Source organism: Phocoena phocoena, chromosome 21 (genome assembly GCF_963924675.1).
Source record: "Phocoena phocoena chromosome 21, mPhoPho1.1, whole genome shotgun sequence".
Lineage (NCBI taxonomy): Eukaryota > Metazoa > Chordata > Mammalia > Artiodactyla > Phocoenidae > Phocoena > Phocoena phocoena.
The window spans coordinates 29680900-29704493 of NC_089239.1; the positions used below are offsets into that span (position 1 = coordinate 29680900).

At 44.8% G+C, this 23594-nt stretch overlaps 1 protein-coding gene across 1 annotated transcript in view; it reads left to right on the top strand.

Moving 5' to 3' along the window:
- Positions 1–23594, top strand: part of MCPH1 (microcephalin 1) — a 221921-nt gene that overhangs the window by 52909 nt on the left and 145418 nt on the right. The window contains exons 10-11 of the mRNA XM_065899863.1: positions 20072–20109; positions 22533–22695. Of these exons, the coding sequence (XP_065755935.1) occupies positions 20072–20109; positions 22533–22695 (201 nt within the window). The remainder of the gene's footprint in view (positions 1–20071; positions 20110–22532; positions 22696–23594) is intronic.

Sequence of the window (23594 nt, forward strand, 5' to 3'; positions counted from 1 at the left end):
CAATGAGAGACCAAGTCAGCAGAATTTTTCAGATGAACGTGCAAGTCATTGGTTGCAAAAGACACACTAACCATCTCTTAAAGAGGGAAAACAGATATAATTCAATAAAGAATTACAAAATCTCAGAGCTATAATTTCCATTAGTGATTATTTGGTTTAGTACCCGGGAAGAGTCATTTTGTACATCAGTGGGAAACTATCTTTTTTAGACTTATTACTTTTTTTTTTTTTTTTTTTTGCGGTACGCGGGCCCCTCACTGTTGTGGCCTCTCCCGTTGCGGAGCACAGGCTCCGGACGCACAGGCTCCGGACGCGCAGGCTCAGCGGCCATGGCTCACGGGTCCAGCCGCTCTGCGGCATGTGGGATCCTCCTGGACCGGGGCACGAACCCGCGTCCCCTGCATCGGCAGGCGGACTCTCAACCACTGCGCCACCAGGGAAGCCCAAGACTTATTACTTTTAACATATGCTTATAAATTCATTGAACCTTTTATATTTTGAGACTCCAGTTAAGCAATATCATCACCTCCATAATCTTAGCTTACAATACATGGGTCATTGACAAGGAAATCTATTTCTGCCATCTTTTCACAGGGAGAAATATAAAATGTTGACAGATCGTAGCCTGTCTTGTTAGTTGCTTGTTTAATATTGTCAGACATAGAACCTGAAGAAGGTAAATATAACATTAATGCTAGTGATACGGTGAACGCATATGAAAATGTGGGGTTTTTCCTCCAAAGTGTTTATTCTACTACTTCTGTTATTCTTGTTATTCTTGTTCAAATATTATTATCCTTAACAAAATTTTTCTTTTTTTAAAAAATTAATTAATTAATTAATTTTTGGCTTCATTGGGTCTTGTTGCTGCGCGCGGGCTTTCTCTAGTTGCAGCGAGCGGGGGCTGCTCTTCATTGCGGTGTGCGGGCTTCTCACTGCAGTGGCTTCTCTTGCTGTGGAGCACGGGCTCTAGGCGCGCAGGCTTCAGCAGTTGTGGCTCGCGGGCTCAGTAGTTGTGGCACATGAGCTCAGTAGCTGTGGCTTGTGGGCTCTAGAGCGCAGGCTCAGTAGTGTGGCACACGGGCTTAGTTGCTCCGCAGCATGTGGGATCTTGCCGGACCAGGGCTCGAACCCATGTCCCCTGCATTGGCAGGCAGGTTCTTAACCACTGCGCCACCAGGGAAGCCCCCCAATTTTTCTTTTAAGGTAAGTCATCCACTGGACAAGAAAACCCAGCTTTCCTTAGTGGCTGTGGTTTTAAATCTTGCTTTGGGGCCCTCTCTGCCTAGCAGGATTGCCCATCAGAGGGTGAACTCTGGGTCAGAGCACAGGAAGTGTCCAGGTAGCTCTCACAAGCTTGGAGGCTTAGACAGACATGAAGGGCCAAATACTTCAAATTGTACAAGTACACTTATTTTGACTGTGGTTTAAAAGAAAAAAAAAAAAGACACTACACACTAGATCAAGTGCTTAAATATCCAAGTTTCTTAAACAGAGTAGAAAGCAAATGATGAATAACGGTTTATGTATGTTCCAATAATTGCTTGTTCTCACATTTTTACTAGGATATGAGCCCTCTAGGACACAAGCTTTAATCTTTTAATATTCATCGTAATACAGTATGACACACAAAATTGGTGTTTAGTAAATATTTGCTGAGTGAATAAGGGCTGCACGAATTTCCCTTCTGCTTTTTGAGTTCATATCTTACACCATTTCTGGTGCTTCTAACCATCACACAGTGATGTTGTGATCTTCATAGTATACCTCATTTCTTTTTGAACGTTCTTCCTAAACTTGTGAAATGGCCTCGTATTAGTGAAAGAAGGAAGGTTTCCATTGCAGGACATTGTTGCCACAAGCGTTGATTCCTGAGCCAGACTCCACTATGTGGTTGTTCTGTCACACTGAACAAGTAAATTAGTATTTCTGTGCCTCTGCTTCCTTTTATATTAAACAGGCATAGTAATAGCGCCAGTCTCAAAGGGTTTGTGCTAATTAAATGAGTCGAAACCTGCAAAGAGTTGAGGATGATAGATCCCTGATATTCATGGGCACTCAACAAAAGTTAGCTCTGTTTTCCAGCACAAATGTGGGTGAAGATGACATCCACATATGGACTCAAAGCAGACTGGGGGGGTCACTCTGCCACCCGCTTCCCTAGGCCCCCCAGAGACTGGCACGTGTCTATAATGAAAATGGCCCTCAAGGTTCCAGTATGGCCCAAACTATGTCTCTTCCTGGATTCATTGACCACAGTCATGCCTGGGCCAAAACGGCACCTCAGGGCATGGGGGGGGAGGGAGAGCTGGGGTGCATTTTTGAGAAGCCCCCCACATGGTTCAGACGTGACGATCATCCCCCCAGGTGAGAACCTGTGTTACAGGGTTAGATGGAGCCTCGTCTCTTTAGGTCTGTAGCGTGAAATCAACCCCCGTCACCTTACCCGGAGGCAAGCGGTGTGCGTTTCCCATCCCGGATCCCTGCTCTGGTGATTTGCTTCCCTCTCTCTTCTCATACCATTACAACTGCCTGAAAATACCCGGGCTCTCCTAGGAGACCTGCGGGAGGGGTACATAACGTGCTCACTGTCGCTGCTCATCGTGGCCGTTCCTCAGGCACCGAGACCTCTTCCAGAAAGAGCTTTCCATCTTGCCATCACGCGGAGGTGCTGGAGAGAACTCCCAGCGAGCCCTTGTTCGGAGGGCAGTAGGGTTGGAATCACAGCTTGTCCGGGTCAGGCTTCTCCGAAGAAGGAAGCTTGCAGCCGAGAGAAGGTAGAAGGGAGGCCACAGGGGCACGAGAAGATACGCTGGGCCGTGGGGCGGCCGTGGGGGCTCGAGCGCAGGTCCAGCCTGGGTGGGTGGGCTGTCCGGGGCAGGGGCCAGGAGGGCTGGGGAGACGGAAGCCTCCGGAATAAAGAAGTCGGGTGTCTGAGCCACGTTTCGTGTTCTTTTCCCTGGTGTCTCCTCTCCTCGGAAAGGTCCCTGAATGAGCACTTCACAGCCCTACTGGAGACTCCACTGTTTCATGAGTGTGCTTTTACAGTTTGCAGTAATTCCAGGACTTTGGCTCTTTGCCATTAGATAGTGTGCTTGGCTGGAAGCATATAATCTGGTGGGCCGCTTTGTTTTTAAGTTTAACTTTCAAGTTGAAATAGCAGTGACTCATCCACATGACAGGTGATATTTATTTTGTTTCTTGACAGTTCAGCGTGAGCATGTTGTTACTACTCCGGGGAATTGGCACACTTCCTGGAGGATGACACCCTCTGTAAATTCCACGTAAATAACTCCATTGTTCAGACACCTCCTGCCCTCCACCGATGGGGCCTGTCTCCTGGCGGGGGGGCCTTTGAAGACAGATAATTAGAGAGATGAGCTGGCAGAGACTGCAGGCACCCTAGGTTTCAAGCACGGGTGTTTCAAGGATCCGCCATCCCTTCGATGAACCGTTTCTGGCACAGCGCGCCCAAAGCTGGCAGTGGGGACGCGGGAGTGTGTTGGTTATGACAGGTGTCGCGCCCGGCCCCACATGTGACTCCGAAGCCCCGGAAACCCGCGGCCTCTCGGTGGTGTAGCAACTGCTTTTGGCTTTGTTAGCGTGTTGTTTTTTTCTTGTTGTGTATGAGAAGAAAATAGTTATAGAGAAAACATTCAAAGAGCATCTTCAAGCGGCAGCACCTTTTCTTTACCGTATTTTCCGTGCCCCGTAGCTGCCATTGTGCGTGTTCTAAGGTGTGTGCTTCAGAAACCCTCAGGTGTGCCCCGTGCGGGAGGTGCTTGGTGTGAGAGCCGCTGGGCTGGCGCTGAGGCCATTCTCCTGAGCGCCCTAAGTCATCTTGGGCCATGTCAAGGTAGGGGCCAGGGTAGAGCCCCCCACCCCCTGCGGAGGTCACGAGGCCGAGAGAGGAAACTGCTAGAAATCCTGTTACCATCTGCCGGTGGGCACTGGGCAGGCTGGGCCAATTTGAGATGCACCTTCCAAATGTGAAGTCACAGCTGCCGGTTCCTAAGGTCTAGCTTGCTAAGTAGGACCTTTGTTAGCCAAGCGATAGTAAACCACAGTAACCTAGCTTAGAAATATCAAATTCATCTCTGTAAACTATGCAAAACCTATGGGGACTTCCCTGGAGGTCCAGCGGTTAAGACTTCGCCTTCCAATGCAGGGGGTGCCGGTCCCATTCCCGGTCGGGGAGCTGAGATCCCACCTGCCTGGCGGCCAAAAACCCGAAAACATACAACAGGAGCAACATTGTAACAAAGTCAATAAAGACTTCAAAACGGGTCCACGTCCAAAATAATCTTTAAAAAACATATGCAAAACCTCAAGCAAAACAGTAACTTGACGAAGTAGCAAGCGTGAAACTTTAAAAACCCCATCAGAACGGCTTCTTTGGGAGTAAAGGAACTGAAGAGAAGGAAGAGAAAGACACGGGTACAGCCCCGGGTCCACCTCGGCCCCTGCCGCCGTGCCCGTGTAAATACTCATTCTTCACCGACAGCCGTGGCGCGGGCCGTTCCTGCCTGCGAGTCGATTCCAGGTCCCTGGCCCCGCCCGGCTCCCCGGCTCACACCGGCTCTCTTCTCAGACCGCCCGTCCACGCTAACCGTGGTCACTCTGCTTCTCTTAGCAGCAGCTGGTTTGGGAATATGACTCACTTCGGCCCAATGAGATGCGAAGGGAAGTCTTGCTGGGAGGTTTCTGGAAAAAAGCCTCCTCTCACTTGAGCCAGCCCTGGGAAGAAACCCCTCCGAGCTTTGTTATGGCTGGACGCGCCCGGGGGAAGGAACCGCACAGCCCGAGGACCGGGCCAAAGAGCGGGCCCCGGGGAGGAGGCAGGAGGGGGCCCTCCGATCTCACGGCTTCTTCCCACTGACGTCAGAGGGATGTTGCGACAAGGGACCCAGCGCTGCGTCTGTGATGTTGCTAGGCTACACCAGGACGCACACATACGGAGACGCAGGGCTGCACACATGTGTACACAGAGCTGGAGCTCACTTTAAACGTGGGTGGTTTTCCCAAGCAGGCTTTTCATGTCTGCTCTGGAGGAGCGGCGCTGGCCTCTCCAATCACAAGATATTTATTACTTCTTTCCTTAAGTCTCTTCAACTCTCTCGACTCGGGTTCAAAGTTATTGCTTTCCAAATAATACTTAAGAATATGAATTATTGGATATTAGCAGTTAAAAAAAGAAATAAAAACAGCATTATTCAGATGGAAAGGAGTTAAATGGAAGAATGACAGATGAAACCACAACTCAAAATCAATGAGGCATTATTATAGACTGTTAGAAAATAAAATAGGACGCATTTCAAATAGATTTTGTCATATGCTTTTGTGGCTTTTGGATATGAGTTCAGATTTAGTTCATCTATCAGTGGTGAGTCGGTGTAGCGTACAATGGCTGTGAAACGGGGCAGCCTGGCCTGGAGGGGTCCTTACTCTGGTCTTCATCATCAGTGACTTTAGTTTCAAAAACTGCCCTTTTTGAACTTATGCTATCTTATTTTTCTGCAGAAATATCTTCTGCTCTTCACTTCTGAATAAATTCATGAGTTAAAATCCAGTTCTGTTCATTTTAAAAAAGGGTCTGAAATCTTTCTCAGCATTGATCAGATTGCAGCTTTTTTCTTTGTTTCTGGTATATTTTACCATGTCCCTCCAGCTCCTCCGGTGAAGTTTGAACGCAAAGGTGGGACAAAAGATGGGAAACTAGGAATCAGAAACTGCGGAGGAGGGCGCTGCTGTGGTGGGAGCCCAAAGCACCAGGGCCGGAGCGGAGAGGGTGTGTCTTTTTGTCTTTTCTTTCTTTCTTTTTCTTTCCTTCTTTCCTTTCTTTTTTCCTCTTCTTTTCTTTCTTTCTTTCCTTTCTCTTTCTTTCTTTCTTTCTATTTTTATATTGGAGCATAGTTGATTAGCAATGTTATGTTAGTTTCAGGTGTACAGCAAAGTGTGTCTTTGTCTCAAAGTAAAAGGTCTAGGCTGGACATCCCATGAAGTTGCATATTTTCCCCCAAATCTACCCCTCTTATTTCCTAAGGGCCAGACTTGGTGAGTTTAGGGTATATTGAGAGTATATGGTGAAAGAACTTCTGCCCTTCACCGGACCTGAGCAATTAGAGCAAGTTTCTTTCAAAGGCCACATGGCAGGGGTCGATCCCTGAAGCCAGTCCTTGTCTGCCTACTGGTGGCGGGCAGGGGATGAGAGCCAGGCTCAGGCCAGCCATCTGCCCCTGCCCTCCTGGACCCTCTGTACGTCCCTTCTCCCTCCACGCGCCCCGTGGACTCAGATTCGCACGTCATTCGGCGGGTTGTCATTTGTTCAGGTAGGTGGTCCCAGGTTGAGCCTGTGTGAGCCCCTTGGAGCTGCCCTCTCCCCAGCCCCTTTCCCCTTCATGGTCTTCCTTCCCTTCTAGAACACTAAGATGACCTGGGCTCCTGCTTCCTTTCCTTGCTCTGGCACCGTTTCTCCATGAAACTGGTTCCCTTGAGTGGAAAATGGATTGCATAAAAACAAGACGGGGGCTTCCCTGGTGGCGCAGTGGTTGAGAGTCCGCCTGCCGATGCAGGGGACGCGGGTTCGTGCCCCGGTCTGGGAAGATCCCACGTGCCGCGGAGCGGCTGGGCCCGTGAGCCATGGCCGCTGAGCCTGCGCGTCCGGAGCCTGTCCTCCGCAACGGGAGAGGCCACAACAGTGAGAGGCCCGCGTAACGCATAAAAAAAAAAAAAAAAAAACAAGACGGGACACTCTCGGTGTCTTGGTCTGCTCAGGCTGCTGTAATGGAATTCCACAGACTGGATGGTTTATAAACAACACTTCTGGAGGCTTAAGTCCAAGATCAAGGCCCAGCCTTGGGTCCTCATACAACAGAAAGGATGAGGGAGCTCTCAGGGGTCCCTTTAATAGCATGAATCCCACTCATGAGGGCTTCACCCTCAGAAACTAATCACCTCCCAAAGCCCCCACCTCCTAACACCATCACCTTGGGGTTAGGATTCCAACATAGGAACTTGGGGGACACAGACATTCCGTCCATAACAGTGTGCTCCTTGATATTAGGGCTTCATTGCCTCTAGTCCCCTATACGTTCAGGGCCAGGAGATGGGTAGACGCGTAGACCCCTGGGAGTTTCAGTGTTAGATGTTAAGTTTGTTAGATAAAGCATCTTAATAAGTGGGGTGATAAATGTGTATTTTTTTAACAAATTGGGTATTGATGCATAGCTCACATATACATTTTCTCTATGCTTGTTTTTTGTACTATAAACATTCATCTTTATCCAGCATATGAGTATTCAAAATACTCATATTCAAAATACTGATGCTTTACTGATCAGTTTTATTATTGCATTGTTCGAGAACATTTAGAGAGGTATTACATTTTTTAGAAAAATACCCTGAATATTAAAAGTCTCTATAATTCTCTGGAAAAAAAGATAAGGGACAATTAAGTTACAAATAGATTCACATAAGAACGTTAAAGATTTCTTCCCCAACGTCCTGCAGTGAACCCAGCTTCAAAGTGTAGACTTTATCATCAGATTAAAAGGGGGGGGAGGGATATCAACAATATGAAGGACACATCTAGTGAGCTGCTTATTTTAAAAAGCTGGGATCTCGGGCTTCCCTGGTGGCGCAGTGGTTGAGGGTACGCCTGCCGATGCAGGGGACATGGGTTCGTGCCCCGATCTGGGAAGATCCCACATGCTGTGGAGCGGCTGGGCCCGTGAGCCATGGCCGCTGAGCCTGCGCATCCAGAGCCTGTGCTCCACGACGGCAGAGGCCACAACAGTGAGAGGCCCAAAGCTGGGATCTCTTGTATCCATGAATTGAGTCTTTCTGAAGACACTTAAATGATGTAGCTGCCAGGGATCTAGATAATAGAATATCCTCAGGATGTGATTTGAAGACTTTCTAGAATTTGTTTTGTTCTATTTGATTTGCTCAGTTTTACTTTTCTCTATAGTCAAAATTTATGCAAACATGTTATTCTGGCAGCGCCCCTGTATCTAGATGGGCTTATATTAGTAGTGAACGAAATCAATAATTTCGGCAAATGTGTGGATTATCTCTTCACTTCTTTTTTTAGGAGAAGCATCTCTACTGTTTATTTATGAAATGGTACCTAAAGCCAAAACATTTCAAGGAATGTTTTATTTTTAAAGTTTCTTTTTTATCACTAATAAAACAAGTATGTGTGTTTAATTTGACCTCCCTTTGATCTTATTAAAACAGAATCAACTAGGTTATTTCCCAAATATTCATCTTCAACACCCCCCCCTCCACTCACCACTTTAGAGCTTCCAGAAAATGCTTTTGCTAAAATTAAGTACAGCGTTTCATATTTGTGAGTTGTTCCTCACTGGTTAGTGGATTATTTCACATGATTAACTCTCAGTGTTTGCTTTGATTACCTTTTGTTACTGCATAGCTGTATTTGGACAAGTGTTTTCCTTTTAAGGGACAGGGTGCCATGTTTTCTTTTTTCACGAACAAACAACAGTGTTAAAAACATAAAAGGGTTGTTTTTCTTCTTTGTAATGGACAGTCTATAATAGAAGCCCTGAAACGCTTAGCCGCGCTTAACCGTGAGTAGATGTGAGCAGAGTAAGAGTGGGAAGGTTACATTTTATGTTAATATACTGCAAATGATAAGATAAAGGTTTCCACTTTTCTTGAGGCCGTCCATATAATACAGTTTCATTGTATTTTTTTCATTGGTGAGATCTTCATGCTTATAACTAATGTTAAGATACATGCATTATGCTTCTGTTTCTTCTCACGTCTGATGAATGCAACTAAACCCATGGATAACCCATGAATACAAGTACACTTCCTGGACATCCAAGCCATGTCCCGCTAGTGGCAGTGCTGGAAGACATCAGAGGTTGCACCTTGAATTGTCTAGTTGTTTTGTTAACTTACCATCATAAGCTATAGCAGATGATGAAAGAGTTCTTATGTCGTCTCAAAAATAAGGAGAAAATCGGTGGTACCTCCCACAAGACATATAAACTAAGGGGTATCATTTCCACCGTCCTATTAAGAATTAGGAAAGGTCTTCCCTCTGTGAACTCATACCATTTCCAAGTGATTTGTCTTATTCTGAATGTTGGTCTCCCAAGTGACATCTTGGTGCATCCATACAGACTACTCAGATTCCCAAAGGAGCCATTTTCTGTCACATCCATTTCCTTGCGTACTTATCCTCCTGTCTAGGCCATCCTGTCCTACCCTACCTGCCAAACTCCTTCTCCCCCTCCAAGCCTTAGCGTGGTCACATTTTCCTTCAAGGTTTCCTGACCACTTTCCCCCTTCAGTCAGTTTTCTTCCTTTTGTACTCTCAACTATACGTATATCTGATGATACCTGTAATTTGGCTGGATTATAATTTATATCAAAAAGCTTGTCACCCTCTTAAGGGCGGGAATCATTGTTCTTTGTATCTCTGATGTCTGGTTTTGTGCTTGATAGATTATTCTGGCTTATTTAGTATTTATTGACTAAATGAATATTTGGTATCTGACTATATTCTTTCTTAAGGATAGGATCATTCTGTTTCCATTAATTATTCAAGGATTTCCTCATGTTTTCATGGGTTTATATTCAAAACTGACCAAAGAGGACAAACTTGACATTTGAAATTAAAACACTTCAGTAGAAGAGCTAATGAGACAATTGCATCTTGGGTATTCACAGCCTTTCTCAGAACTCTCTTCCCAGGCAGTTAAAACGAAAGTGTAGCAGTTGTGAGAGACAAAATGCACCGGAAATTAGGGAGCTGGTTGTATTCAGACTGCTGTAATATGGAGCCATTCTTTAATGGGGAACACTCAAGGGAAGGAGAGGGCTGGGGTCTCACAGAGCTGGGTAAACAAGGGCGTCGCTAGGGGTCTTTGGGAACAAAGACAAGAATGAAGATGGTCTCATCTGAGTCAGTGGAGGAAGAGAGGTGGTGCAGGTCGTGGAGAGCAGAGTGGTCCTTTGGGGTTAGCCTTTTCAGACACGAGGGTGGTGTGTTTCTAGCCAGCACTATTTCCCAGGAGCTCAGGGCTCGGGTTCCACGTTCTCAGTCCCAGAGCAAAGGATGTGGTTCCTCAGCAAGGAACTTGGAAGTGATCGTAAACCTTCTGAGTGGGGCAAAGCTGAGTCTCATGGTCTCCAGGGGATTCTTGCTGGTGTTGGTTCCATCTGTTGATGGCAAATGTGGGTTGCTTTAGGGTCCTGGATATCAGACATTGTAAAAGAGGGATTCCTAAAGTGAAAAGGAGCAAAACAAATTGATGTAGAAGGTTGTATTATAGTGAAGACTCAGGAGCTGAGCCCCGAGGGGCCTGGTCTCGGGGGGTCTCAGGGTTGCTGGAGGAGCATCTGTTGGTTTTGCAGGACAGCTTGTCAAGTGTCCTGAGGGTCTCGAGCGAGGCTGCCCACAGGCATGGTTACCTCTCGCACAAAGGCATGTGCCAGACCATCCTGTGGCCTGTCCAAAGAGGACCCTGCCCACCTGAGGTCATGTTGTTGGGCTGCGGTGCCCAGGGCTCCTTCAGATCCTGGGGAGAAGCGCCAGCTGCAGGATAACTGGAGTCCAGGTCGGGGGCCTGGGCAGACTGGTGCCAGCTCCTGCTGGTGCCGAGACATTAGTTTGAGGGCCTGTAGCGAGATAGTGAAGGAAACCCGGAGAACGGGCAGTTTGGGCAGGGGAACAGGATCTGGGCCAGTATGCAGATAGGGCCAGAGGAAGAGGAAGTCAAGTAAATCTCTACCAGACGAAACAGAGTTTTCACCTGCGTCAGGTCCCTGCAGTCTACACAGAGGTACAGAATAACTCAGCGAACATGGCTAGAATCTGAAGTCCTGGAATGGGGTGCTGTAAACAGCTCAGAGTTTCCCATAGAAACAAATTTTTTTTCTATAGTCTCTCCCCCAATAATCAAAGAAAGATTATTTATGATCACAGAATAAGGCTGGTCTCATTAGCTGTGTTTACATAGGTGCAGCAAGAATGGTAATTTACCATCTAGGCCTTAGGTTTGATTTGCAGGATGTTTTCATAAGGAATCTTAGATTGTAACATTTAAAAGCCTCTTGGGGCAAGGAAGCCAAGCCAAGGGCTTGTTGTCAGATTTCACCTGCAGTGCCTATAAATTTGGGTGAATTGCTTTCTTCTGGGGTCCCCACTGTGTCCTATAGTTCTTGGGCCTGCTGCAAAGTTACTCCCTTACTCTGAGATCCCTGTAAGCCAGGGACCAGGCTCGTCATAAATAAGCTACAAGGATATATTGTACAGCCGATATACAGGGAATATGGCCAATATTTTATAATAACTTTAAGTGGAGTATAATCTATAAAAATTTTGAATCACTGTTTTGTAACCTGAAACTAATATAATATTGTAGATCAACTATACCCCAATTTTTAAAAAAATAAGGAAATCAAAAAAAATTTTTTTAAAGAATACTTTTTTTAGCACTGTTTAAAATACTGAGAGTTCAATTTCCTTAACATTTGAGAATTTTAGGAATATTCAGTTTATAGGCAATTTATTTCTAAGTCAAGAGCTTCTTTAAGAGATTTTATAATCTCAATTGGTAACATCTCAGGATGCTTTTCTCAGGATGAGGGAGAATGGCCTTTCTGAATCATAGGCACGTGCGTGCGCGCACACACACACACACAGCTTGTAATTTCAATTTTAAAATTTCACTCATAGCTCAAAATTTCTCTAATGGCATAAACACAGAAATACAAAATTCAGTCCAGATATCTCCTTCCTCGTGGCGTGAAATTCTTAATAGTTTTGAGCTGAAAGTAGAAAAATAAACAGAAAAAACTAAGAAGGCAGATTCTCTGTCATCTGTCAGGCAACAAAGACAAGATCTCTGTGAACCATCAACCAGTTTATGGTGATCAGACCATGAAACCAAAAGAAGCTGGCACCAGAGTGAACACTCAGAAAGAATAAAAATCAAATTCTTACCACGGTATCAATGGACAAGAATCTGGACTTCAGGACAGGAACTGGACTTAACACTGGGACTCTGGGTAAACAGGAAAGGTGCACAAGGACACCTTCAGCCCTGGTTACCTGGGTGGGGAGACGGGGCCAGTCTCTTCCAAGTCACAGCACCAGAGCCATGAAAATGGGAATGCACAAGACAATGAAGATCATTCTATTCAGACTCATGTAATAGGGAGCATGTTCACTAATGAACATTGCAAAGAAAAGGCAGGGGGCCTGGGGCTCTACAGAGACAGGTAAACCAGGGGGTCATCAGCAAGTCTCATGGGAATCATGGGGAGGATGGAGGAGGGCTTTTCTGAGTCACTGAGGAAGAGTGTTGGTGGGTCCTGTCTCGGAGTAAGGAGAGTGCAGTGTGGTCCTTTCAATTATGCTTTTCTAAGAACATAACAGGGTGGGAAGAGCTCTTTACCAGTGTTCTAGGTTCTGGGGCACAGGGATCAGATAAAGTTCAAGATTGTTATGGAGAATCAACTTTGAATAGACTGGGAATGCATCTTATAGGACAGGTAGATCCAGATCTCAGTCTTAAAGAACTATTTAATTTTTCAACACTGAATATGGTTGGTTCTAATAAATGTTAGCTGGTCTTTCTTGGCCTTTTCCAATAATTTTAAATGAGATATACTTTTATTAGATTTGTATGCTATGAATATCACCTTACATACAGATTTCATGGCCGGGGTGGAGGAGGGTCAGGTTATCATCATTAACAGAGAAAAAAGTGGCTGAACTTTCTCCCCATTTTTATTACCTTCATTGAAATGTGACATGTAGCAAAGGTTACATAGATAAAGGACTAACTTAAGAAGTGGCTTGGGATTTCCCTGGTGGCACGGTGGTTAAGAATCCGCCTGCCGATGCAGGGGACATGGGTCCGGGAAGATCCTACATGCCGTGGATCAACTAAGCCCGTGCGCCACAACTACTGAGCCTGCGCTCTAGAGCCCACGAGCCACAACTACTGAAGCCTGCGTGCCTAGAGCCTGTGCTCCGCAACAAGAGAAGCCACCTCAATGAGAAGCCCACGCACCGCAACGAAGACCCAACGCAGCCAAAAATAAATAAATAAAACAAATAAATTTATTTTTTAAAAAAAGAAATGGCTTGTATTCTCCTGAAATTACACACTGTGAAGGTTATAATTTGCAAAACTGCTAAGATTAATATTTGCTCTCAACACAATTATTAATCACGTAGCACCCTAGGGGTAATTCATTGTCTCGTTTCTTACATGAGACATGTGAGGTGAGGAAAGGCCAAGTGGCCTGTCAAATACGAAATTGCTGAGTGAGCTGCAAAAAGTTGTCCTGAATTACAGTCTTATTCTGGGTCTACTGGCATCTGATTGTATTTCTTATGCTTCATATATTCTTTTTGTATAATTGACTGTTACAAGGTATTTTCCAGTAGTGATAGCATTCTAAGAGGAGGAAAAATGCCTTGACTTTTGTGTATAGAAATTTTATTCCACTCAACACAGCATGCTGAATGCTTGCTACACTTCAGGTACTATAAGGGATAATGTGGTACTTGACCTTTTGAGTTGTTTTTGCAATAGTTGTCACATGCCTTGCCAGTTAACAAAATATTCACCTGAATAATAGTTTAAACTTTTTTCTTATAAAAATTTTCAAACAGAAATAAAGGGAAAGATTGTACACTTGTTATCGAACCAAACTTGGGTCCACTCACCCACCACGTAGCAAAGCCAATTTACTGACACTAGGCTGTGGTGAGGGAAAGTCCAGCACCTGTTGCAGGGCCCAGCAAAGAGAACATGCTCGGAAGACCCGAGCTCCCCGATGGCTTTCAGAGAAGGGCTTTTAAAGGCAGCATTTGGGAGGAGGGCTGCAGGATGCATGACTTTCTTTTGATTGGTTGGTGGTGAGGTAACAGGGTGGTAGTTTAGGAGTCTTAATCACCAGCCTTCTGGTTCCAGCTCAGCACGTGGTCACCGTCCTCCACCTGGGTGGAGGTGGGAGGGGTCTTAATTCTTGCAGAACAGCTCAAAGGTACGTGTCAGGTTATTGTGTGTATCCCTCGAGGAGGAACTAGGACCCAGTTTTATTGTTTCTTGACGGATTTTCCTTTGTTTCTGCATTCCCTCACTTCTGTAATTAATAACTGCCGGAGTCTGCTCTTTGGAGCTCAGGGAAGGCCTAGGAGACTAAAGCCTTTCTCTACAAACAGGAAACAGGGGACACACAGAGGGGATTTTGTATGCAGGAGGGTCCTGCAGGGTCCTGCTCAGTTTCCGTTGTTTCCACTGATAGAGAATAATTTAGCTATTAATGAAACGAAACAAACAAAAAACTAGTAGAGAGGACAATTAAAATAGAAAAACAGAGAGTCAGCAATGTTCTGTTGCCACTGAATTCACCTCTGGAGCCAGTGAAAGGTGTGCCTGGATGTAAGCTGCCCAAGGAGTGTCCTTCACTGGTGATGACGTTTATCGACCTCCTCAGATAAATCTGCTGGGCGTCTCAGTGGGAGACCTTCAAGACCGTTAAAAGATAAGTTTTTCTAAAGGCACATCATAACTCTCTTAATAACAAAGTGAATGCATTACTTAACTCGTTAATTAGTGATGGAACCAGAAAGCTGTTTTGTCCTGTTCAGAGGAGAATCCACAGAGCAGACACATTGATGGACCACAGGAGTTCTGAAATAGCCTTGTTAACACATCCAGAGCTGGCTTTTTTCCCCAAAAGTCAGTTAAACTTCCTTGGGACAGACTTTGCATTTCTATAGATAAGAATTATTTGCATTACTTTCCGTTTTCTACAATAAACAGAGTTGTAAAGTAGCTCAAAGACAACGAAAGGCATAAACCCCATAGAATCAGGTAACCCTGAAGGGTAAGTGTGACAAACAGTGCACAGTTTTCCACTGAAGACACCCAACAATCTTTTGTTCCATTTAAAAGTATTTCTCATTTTTTTCCTCCAGCCTTGCTTCTACAACCAACTCTTTCTTTTTCTTTTTTTCTTTCTGTTTATTTTTTTTTCTGACCGTGCCACTAGGCTTGTGGGATTCCAGTTCCCCAACCAGGGATCAAACCCGGGCCCTTGGCAGTGAGTGTGTGGAGTCCCAACCACTAGACTGCCAGGGAATTCCCAATTCTTTCTCATATTGACTTTATCATATATCTATCCATTTCTCCATCAACCATCTTATTTTACTGTTCATTTCTAAGTAACTTGCTGATATCAGTACATGTCATTTTTTAAGGAGCTTCCTTGATTAATCAAGAGAATTATACTGGATATACTTTCCAATTTCTAACTTATAAGATCAGATAAGGGGCTTCCCTGGTGGCATAGTGGTTAAGAATCCGCCTGCCAATGCAGGGAACGTGGGCTTGAGCCCTGGTCCGGGAAGATCCCACATGCCGCAGAGCAACTAAGTCCGTGCGTCACAACTACTGAGCCTGCACTCTGGAGCCCGCGAGACATAACTACTGAGCCCGTGTGCCACAACTACTGAAGCCTGTGCGCCTAGAGCCCGTGCTCCGCAACAAGAGAAGCCACCACGATGAGAAGCCGACACACCGCAAGGAAGAGAAGCCCCCACTCGTCACAACTAGAGAAAGCCCACGCGCTGTGCAGCACCAAAGACCCAACGCAGCCAAAAATAAAATAAATAAATAGATTTAAAAAATAAGATCAGATAAGCGATACATTTATTCTTGTAAAGGGCCTTGTACTCAGAGTGAGATGTGACGCCATTGGAGTGAAATGATCTAATTTAAGTCTAAATAGTACGACTCTGGCTTCTATGTTGAGTATTGAAATTGGAGGCTCGGGATTTTAGCAAGGAGATGATCTCAGGGGCTTTGACAGTAACATCACTTCATCTGTGTGAGACATGGGATGTTAGGGGTGGAGGTGATGAAAAGGGGTCAGACTTTGGATACATTTGGAAGGTTGAGTTGATAGGATGTGTCAATGGATTGTACACGAAATTAATAAACAGAAACCCCATGACGCCCTGCAATGATAGCAGAGCCCAACAGGAAGAAGAGGGACTCCTTTTCTTTCCTGGCAGGGACTCAGCCAGGGACAAGCCATGGACTCTGTTGAGATAGCCCTCCCAATTCCGCTTTCCCTCTATAAAAGCCATTCTCCCTTGTTTGCCCCGAGGGGACTTGCACGTGACCCTCTGTGGTTGCCCACGTGGAATTGCAATTTTCTGCTGATCCTGAATAAACCCCTCTTTGCTGGAGAAATATCTGGCAGCCTTCTTGTTTCAGGTCACAGTTGGATGTGTGGGGCATGAGAAAAAATTAGAGAGTCAAAAACGATGAAAATGCTTTTGACTTGAACAAGTACAGAATTGCCATTAACAAATGAAGCTGTGGAAGAAATAGGTTTGGGAGAGAAGATCAGTAGTTTAGTTGTTTTCTTTTATCATGGTAAAATATATGTAAGAAAAATTTGCCATTTTAACCATGTTCAAGTGTTAGTTTTGTGGCAGTGTTCAGTGTTGTACGACTATCGCTGCTATTTCCAAAACATTTTCCTCAATCCAAACTAAAACTGTGTACTCATTAAGCAATAACTCCGGGTTCCCACCCCACCCCCAGACCCTGGTCGCTTCTGATCTACTTCCTGTCTCCATGAACTTACTTATTCTAGATATTTTAGAAGTAGAATTACACAATATTTGTCCTTTTGTGTCTGGCTTTTTTCTCTTAGGCGTAATGTTTTCAAGCGTCATCCATGTTGTATATATCAGAACTTCATTCGTTTTTATGGCTGAATAATATTTCGTTGTATGTATGTGCCAAATTTAGTTTATCCATTTACCTCTTGATGGACACTTGGGTTGTTTTCACCTTTTAGCTCCTGTGAGTAATGCTCTTGTGAAAATTCACATACAAGTATATGAGTCCTTGTTTTCAGTTCTTTTTGATGTATTCCAGGAGTAAATTTGCTGGTCGTATCGTAATTCTGTGTTTAGCTTTTTGAGGAACCACCAAATGTTTTCTACAGTGGCTGCGTCATTTTGTATTCCAGCCTGCAGCTTATGAGGCTTCCAGCTTCACACCATCATCAACACTTGTTGTTTTGGGAGGTTTTCTTTTTTGGTTGTTGTTTTTGTTGTTGGAACCATCCTGGTAGCTAGAAAGTGGTATCCCATTAGGTTTAGGTTTGAATTTCCCTAATGACTAGTGGTTTTCATGTGCTATGGGCCATTTGCTTATCTTCTTTGGAGAAATGTCTATTCAAGTTAAATTTGTATATGGTGTAAGGCAAAGATCCAGTTTTATTCTTCTGTATGTGGATATCTAGTTCTCTCAGCATCATTTGTCAAAGAGACTATTTGTTATCCATTAATAGTCTTGGCAACCTTGTAGAAAAATCAGTTGACCATGGATGTGAGGGTTTATTTCCGGAGTTTCAATTCTATATTCATTTCTATCCTTATGACAGTGCCATACACTTTGAATACTGTAGTTTTGTAGTAAGTTTTGTTTGTATAGATTGATTTATTTTTATTTATTTTTGGCTGCGTTGGGTCTTCGTTGCTGCGTGCAGGCTCTCTCTATTTGCGGCGAGCGGGGGTTACTCTTCGTTGCGGTATGTGGGCTTCTTATTGCGGTGGCTCCTCTTGTTGCGGAGCACGGGCTGTGGGCGTGTGGGCTCAGTAGTTGTGGCTCGTGGGCTCTAGAGCGCAGGCTCAGTGGTTGTGGCGCACAGGCTTAGTTGCTCTGCGGCATGTGGGATCTTTCCCCACCAGCGCTGGAACTCGTGTCCCCTGCACTGGCAGGAGGATTCTTAAGCACTGTGCCACCAGGGAAGTCCCTGTAAGTAAGTTTTGAAATTAGAAAGTGTGAGACCTCCATCTTTGTGGTTCCCTTTCAAGATTGTTTTGACTACTTGGGTTTCTTTGGAATTCCATGTGAATTTTAGGATGGATTTTTCCATTTCTACAAAAATTGCCATTGGAATTTTTATAGAGATTATATTGAATCTGCTTTGGCAAGTATTGTCATCTAAATAATATTAAGTCTTCCAATTCATGAACACAGGCTGTCCTTCCATTTATTTAGGTCATCTTTAATTTTTTCAGCAATTTTCAAAAAAATTTTCAGTGTACAAGGCTTGCATCTTCTTTATTAAATTATTCCTAAGTATTTTATTCTTTTTGATGCTATACAAATGGAATTGGTTTCTTAGTTTCCTTTTCAGATTTGTCATGACTAATTATAGAAATACAACTAAGCTTTGTGCCTTTTTTTTGTTTCCTGCAACTTTCCTAAATTCATTTGTTAGTTCTAACAGTTTTTCTGGATTCTTCAGAGTTTTCTGCATGTAAGATCTTCTCATCTGTGACCAGAGGTAGTTTTATTTCTTCCTTTCCCATTTGCATGTCTTTTCTTTCTTTTTCTTGCTCGATTGCCTGACTAGAGCAGTGGCTTGGGTTTGGACATGTCACATTTGAGATCCTCATTGGCCCTCCTGACAGAGGAGTCAGAGAGACAGCAGAGTCCTTGAGTGAGGGCACCAAGGAGTAGCTCTGAGCTGGAGATATGCAACTGGGACTGCTCGGCGTGTTGCTGCTGTGTAAAGCCCAGAGGTTGTGTGAGAGGCCACGTGGGGAGTGAGTGTAGGTAAAGAGGAGCAGCAGCCTGAGGTGCAGTCACGGAGACGAAGCCTAGTGATGCCCAAGTCAGGAGACCTTCCTCTTCCCATTCCCCTTCATCCCTTCGCTCTAGAAATGAGTATTCCCCACGGATGAAACCTTACAGGCGTCCTTGGATGGTTCCCCAGAAGAAAGTAAGTGCCTTGGCATGGCCTTCTTCTGGGTTTTACTTGGATACGGCCACACCACTGGGCCTGTGTCATTGTTCCAGGGTGACACTGAAGCCAGACTCATACTCAGCGATGAGAGACTCCTCCGTGAAGGTTTTGTCTCCAGACTCAACCCAGGGAGCTTTGCTCATGTTCCGCTCGGCCCCGAAACAGAGGAGCGCGGACACACGATGATCCAGAGGGTTCCCTAGGGATTGGGCAGCGTCATCCATTGTTGGGTGGCTCGTGTGCCACTTGTGAGAGGGCTTCCTCTGAGTATCTTTTTCATTCGTCTTACCTCTTCCTCCACGCTCCCTCAATACACCCACGGGGCTCACAGGCCCTTCAGTCCCATCACGTGTCCCCAGGTCCTCTGGGTGTCTTTGGTTCCTCCTCATTCATGCATAGGACCATTCAGGGCACTGACGCGTGTGCCGTGGTGGGTTCGTGGTTATACCAAGCAGCTGGATGCATTCGAAGTACATCGTATGAGCTGAAAGAGTGTATGAATAATGTGTGTTCACGTTTGTTTTTTAAATAAACAGAACATTTGGCTTAATATATACCAAATTATTGATATTAAATGATTGTCATTTCTGGCTGGTGGAACTGGGGGGATTTTATATATCTAATTACATATTTTTAAAGCATTTAATTCTTTGCCATCAGCATGCGTTTCTTATATAAGTAAAAAGTACTTTTAAACTTTTATTTTTAAAAATTTACATTTCCAGTTAATAGGAGATGCCAACACATAAATAAGCAGTCCCATTATCTGTGCTTTTGTGTGGAAGGAGTTAAAGAATTTGCTTGATTCAGGTACACACATTACTGTGTACCTATGTCCAAGACAAGAAAATGGTTGCCTAGAAGCCTCAGGAAAAATGGTTTCTAAGCCTGCAAGAAAAATGCCTTTCTTACCCTCTGCTTCCTTGGAAGTTTATTCACAGTTGGGCACTTTTGGAGGTCTGCTAGCCAACTGGTAGAACGAACTTCAGGAGGGAAACTTTTTTTCTCTTCCACCTCACGTCCTGGATTATTTCGGGTTGGTTTGGGGATAGTGTCTGAGTTTCTATCTCTTGGGCTATTTTTTTTTCCAGGAATATAAAGTTTTTTTCCTTTGATATATGCTTAAATGTTTACTTTTAAGTGATGTAACTTTTCAGAAAACATTAAAGTTTATTTCTGTGGGAAAAATATTTTTTATATTTTTGACTGTTTTTTGTTCCTTCTCTTTTGACATCTCTAGCCAACAAGAACATTAGTCATGACAAGCATGCCATCTGAGTAAGTACTCATTGTTTTGATAACTTTCTACTCAATATAAAATTTTAGAGTTTTTGTTCATATACTGTGCTGCTGTGCTCTTGGGCAGCTCATACCTCTGTTCTGTATTGCTGTTACTTTATATAATTAGTATTGGAGTTAGAAGATCACTGGAAATAAAAGAGTTAAATGACTGTGAACGGTTCAGCACTGAAGACCTCGTGAGTGGTTTGGACAGCATTTAGAGGCGTTATAGTATTTGCTGTTCCTCTTGTTGTCTCGTACCTATTGGCTCTGCATGTCCACCATCCCCACTCCATGAAGGCCCCGTAAGTGGAGCCTCACTGGTGGAAGCATTTCCCTTAAAGGTCTTAAAGAAACGCTTTGGTGGTAAGTTTTCTACCGCTGCGTTAAAGCAGCTGTGTGCACATCTTGTGGGAGAGTTCACAGCTTGCTGGCGTGCTCTTATCACCATCCTTAAACTTTTAGCACGATATAGCACATCCAACAAAAATACAGTGCCATATTCTTTGCAACAGATTTTTGAATTCCTGTTCAAATGGGAAAACTGTGTTTTTTATATCTATCCGAGGTTTTAGGGCTTTAAGACATTTATGAAAACATTGGGGCATCTCAGTGAAAAACAGGCTGCAAAAAGAGTGCATGCTTCCGACACTTTCTGTCGTGGGATCCCTTTCCACCTGTGGCATGAAGTTAAAAGGACTGGTTGTTCAAACCACATTATCTGGTGAAAAAGGAGCACACTCACAATTTCTGTTAATGTCTTGTGAAATATATTGGTCATCCTAAATAGTCCAATACAGAAATGAATATTGAATACAGGTCTAGCTTTTTTTTTTTTGCGGTGCGCGGGCCTCTCACTGCTGTGGCCTCTCCTGTTGCGAAGCACAGGCTCCGGATGCACAGGCTCAGTGGCCGTGGCTCACGGGCCCAGCAGCTCCGCGGCATGTGGGATCTTCCTGGATTGGGGCATGAACCCTGCATCAGCAGGCAGACTCTCAACCACTGCGCCACCAGGGAAGCCCTGGGTCTAGCATTTTTAAAAGTCTATATTTTTGCCCCAGATTAAAAACAGTGATAACTAGTTATTTTCCCAGTTGAAGGTTTGAAAATCAAACTCTTCATTTAGGCCATATCCTCTTTTTTATTCTTTCTTGCCCCACATATACTTCTTGTCTGAAGGTAAGAACAAGACCTAGACACGTTCTGAGGCCATATTGATTAGCCGTGTCTTGAAAAGATCCTTGTTCTTGATTAGCACATATACAAACAGCCAGCAGCTCCCAGACTTGGAATGAGAAAATCATAGATATGCAGCAACGAGCAAGGTTTCTGAAGAGCATCTGGGTTAGAGGTTTTCACTTCTTTTTGTGTTTGTTTTCTTTGCCTTTTGTCCCCCCAGTTTAATATTTTCCACAACCCCAATAAGCGCAGATCCTCTGGTTGAAGTGGTGATGGGACCCAGCCTTGACCCATCCATCTTCTGTACCCTGGGGATCCCTGAGAACTTCTCACCAGAGTAGAGGTCAAGCCTTTCATTTCACAAGTGGAGAAATGGGTCCTTGTGATTGGCAAACCCAAGTTCATTGGTGTTAAAAATAAGAAATGCCGGGGGATGGGGGGTTGTCAGAGACGGTCTGCACAAGCATGGACAAACCTGCCTCCTTCCCTTTGGAGTATAATTTTTGGAGAAGAGAGAATTTTATTTCTTAACTCACTGTGCACGTCATAGTGTGGCTCAGAAAGCCTACATATTGTTTGTGTTTCATCGGGGATTTCCAAAACTTGCCTGGAGACCGAGGGAGAGGAAAAGTGGAGGGTTGTTTGGGAAGGAAGTTAGAGAGGAAGAGTATTTAAAGAGAAAAAAAGCGTTCTTAAGGCATTAGTGGAATGAAAGACCAGAAGATAAACACTGGTGAGCTTTGTGAAATTTGCCCTGAGATTTGATCCGATGACTTAATAAAAAGGACCCCTTTTTCCCCCTCTTAGTAGAAAAGCAATGTGTTTGACTCTCGGCAAATGTTAAATTTTCGAAATAAAATGAGTGGGAAGCTTGGTCCTGACCATCCACAAATTGGTTCAAACGGGACACAGAAGTAAATAATTGCTGTGGTGTCTGGGCAGGTGTCAGGAGGTCTGGTGTGGGATACTGGCCTGCCCCACCCCAGGCACATGGGGAAACCCCTGGTAGCCTTGGGGCCACCGTTTTCTCAGCCATTAGAATAGGTGGTTGGAGTTGAGATCTGAAATTTTTTATTTCCCCACATTTCAAGTCATCGACGGCAAAGAAATTGACATGAGCACCGTAGCCGACATCAATGTAGAATTCTTCCGGTTTTTTACATTTTAATTCATTGCCATCACCTCGATGTTTCTGCTCAGGAAGCACATCCATTGCGTTGGTTTTTCTTCCTATTTGGCAGAAAGCAGAACGTGGTCAACCAGGTTGTGGATAAACTGAAGGGCTTCTCCTTGGCTGGGGAGGCGTGTGGCTGCCCCACGCACGTGCTCGCCAGGAAGCCCCGCCACACCCAGAACGTGCTGCGGGGCATCGCAAGCGGCTGCTGGATTCTCTCCTTTGAACAGGCAAGCCGCTGCGTCGGCGAAGTACGCATTTGGGTTAGTGTCCTGAAACAGGGCGTCCCATGGCTTTGGTCAGGCCGAGTGGTGGCCCTGCATCTGTGTTATCATGCTTTCTGTCCTCCTGCTCTGGCCCCTCTGGCTCTCCTCACCTCCAGCCACTGCTGGTCCCCAGGAGGACGGGCAGGTAGCCTTCCAGATATAGACCTGGCAGCCACGGGCAGAAATAAGATAGGGCAGACTTGGCCTGAAAACGCCCAGTGCGTGTTCTCACAGTCAAATGCGTTCTCTTCCGTTTTTGACCAAGAAATAATGTGACCTATGTTAATGATGGTTTAAAAAGCCAAAAGAATTCAATGATTGTTTTCACAGATGGATTTACTTAGGGTGAAACATGTTCATTTAATCCTGTTTGGATATGTTTTATCTTATGCATATCTATCTTTAACATTACTTGCCCTTATTTCTCTGCATTAAATGTAGGGTTTTGGGGTTTTGGGGGTTTTTTTGGGTCTTTTTGTGGTACGCGGGCCTCTCACTGTTGTGGCCTCTCCCGTTGCGGAGCACAGGCTCCAGACGCGCAGGCTCAGCAGCCATGGTTCCACGGGCCCAGCCGCTCTGCGGCATGTGGGATCTTCCCGGACCGGGGCACGAACCCGTGTCCCCTGCATCGGCAGGCGGACTCTCAACCACTGTGCCACCAGGGAAGCCCTGTGGGGGGTGGGGGTGGGGTAATCTCTGTTTTCATTATTCTTGAAATTGAAATTGTTTGTTACTCTTTCTGTCTTTACTTTGGTACCCAACCTGTGGTCACTCCAGAGCATTGCTGTCTGAGGGTAGCATCATTTGTTACTTGCGTTTCCATTTTGCATCTGCTAAGTTCCCACCCTCCCTTCTCCTTCCCC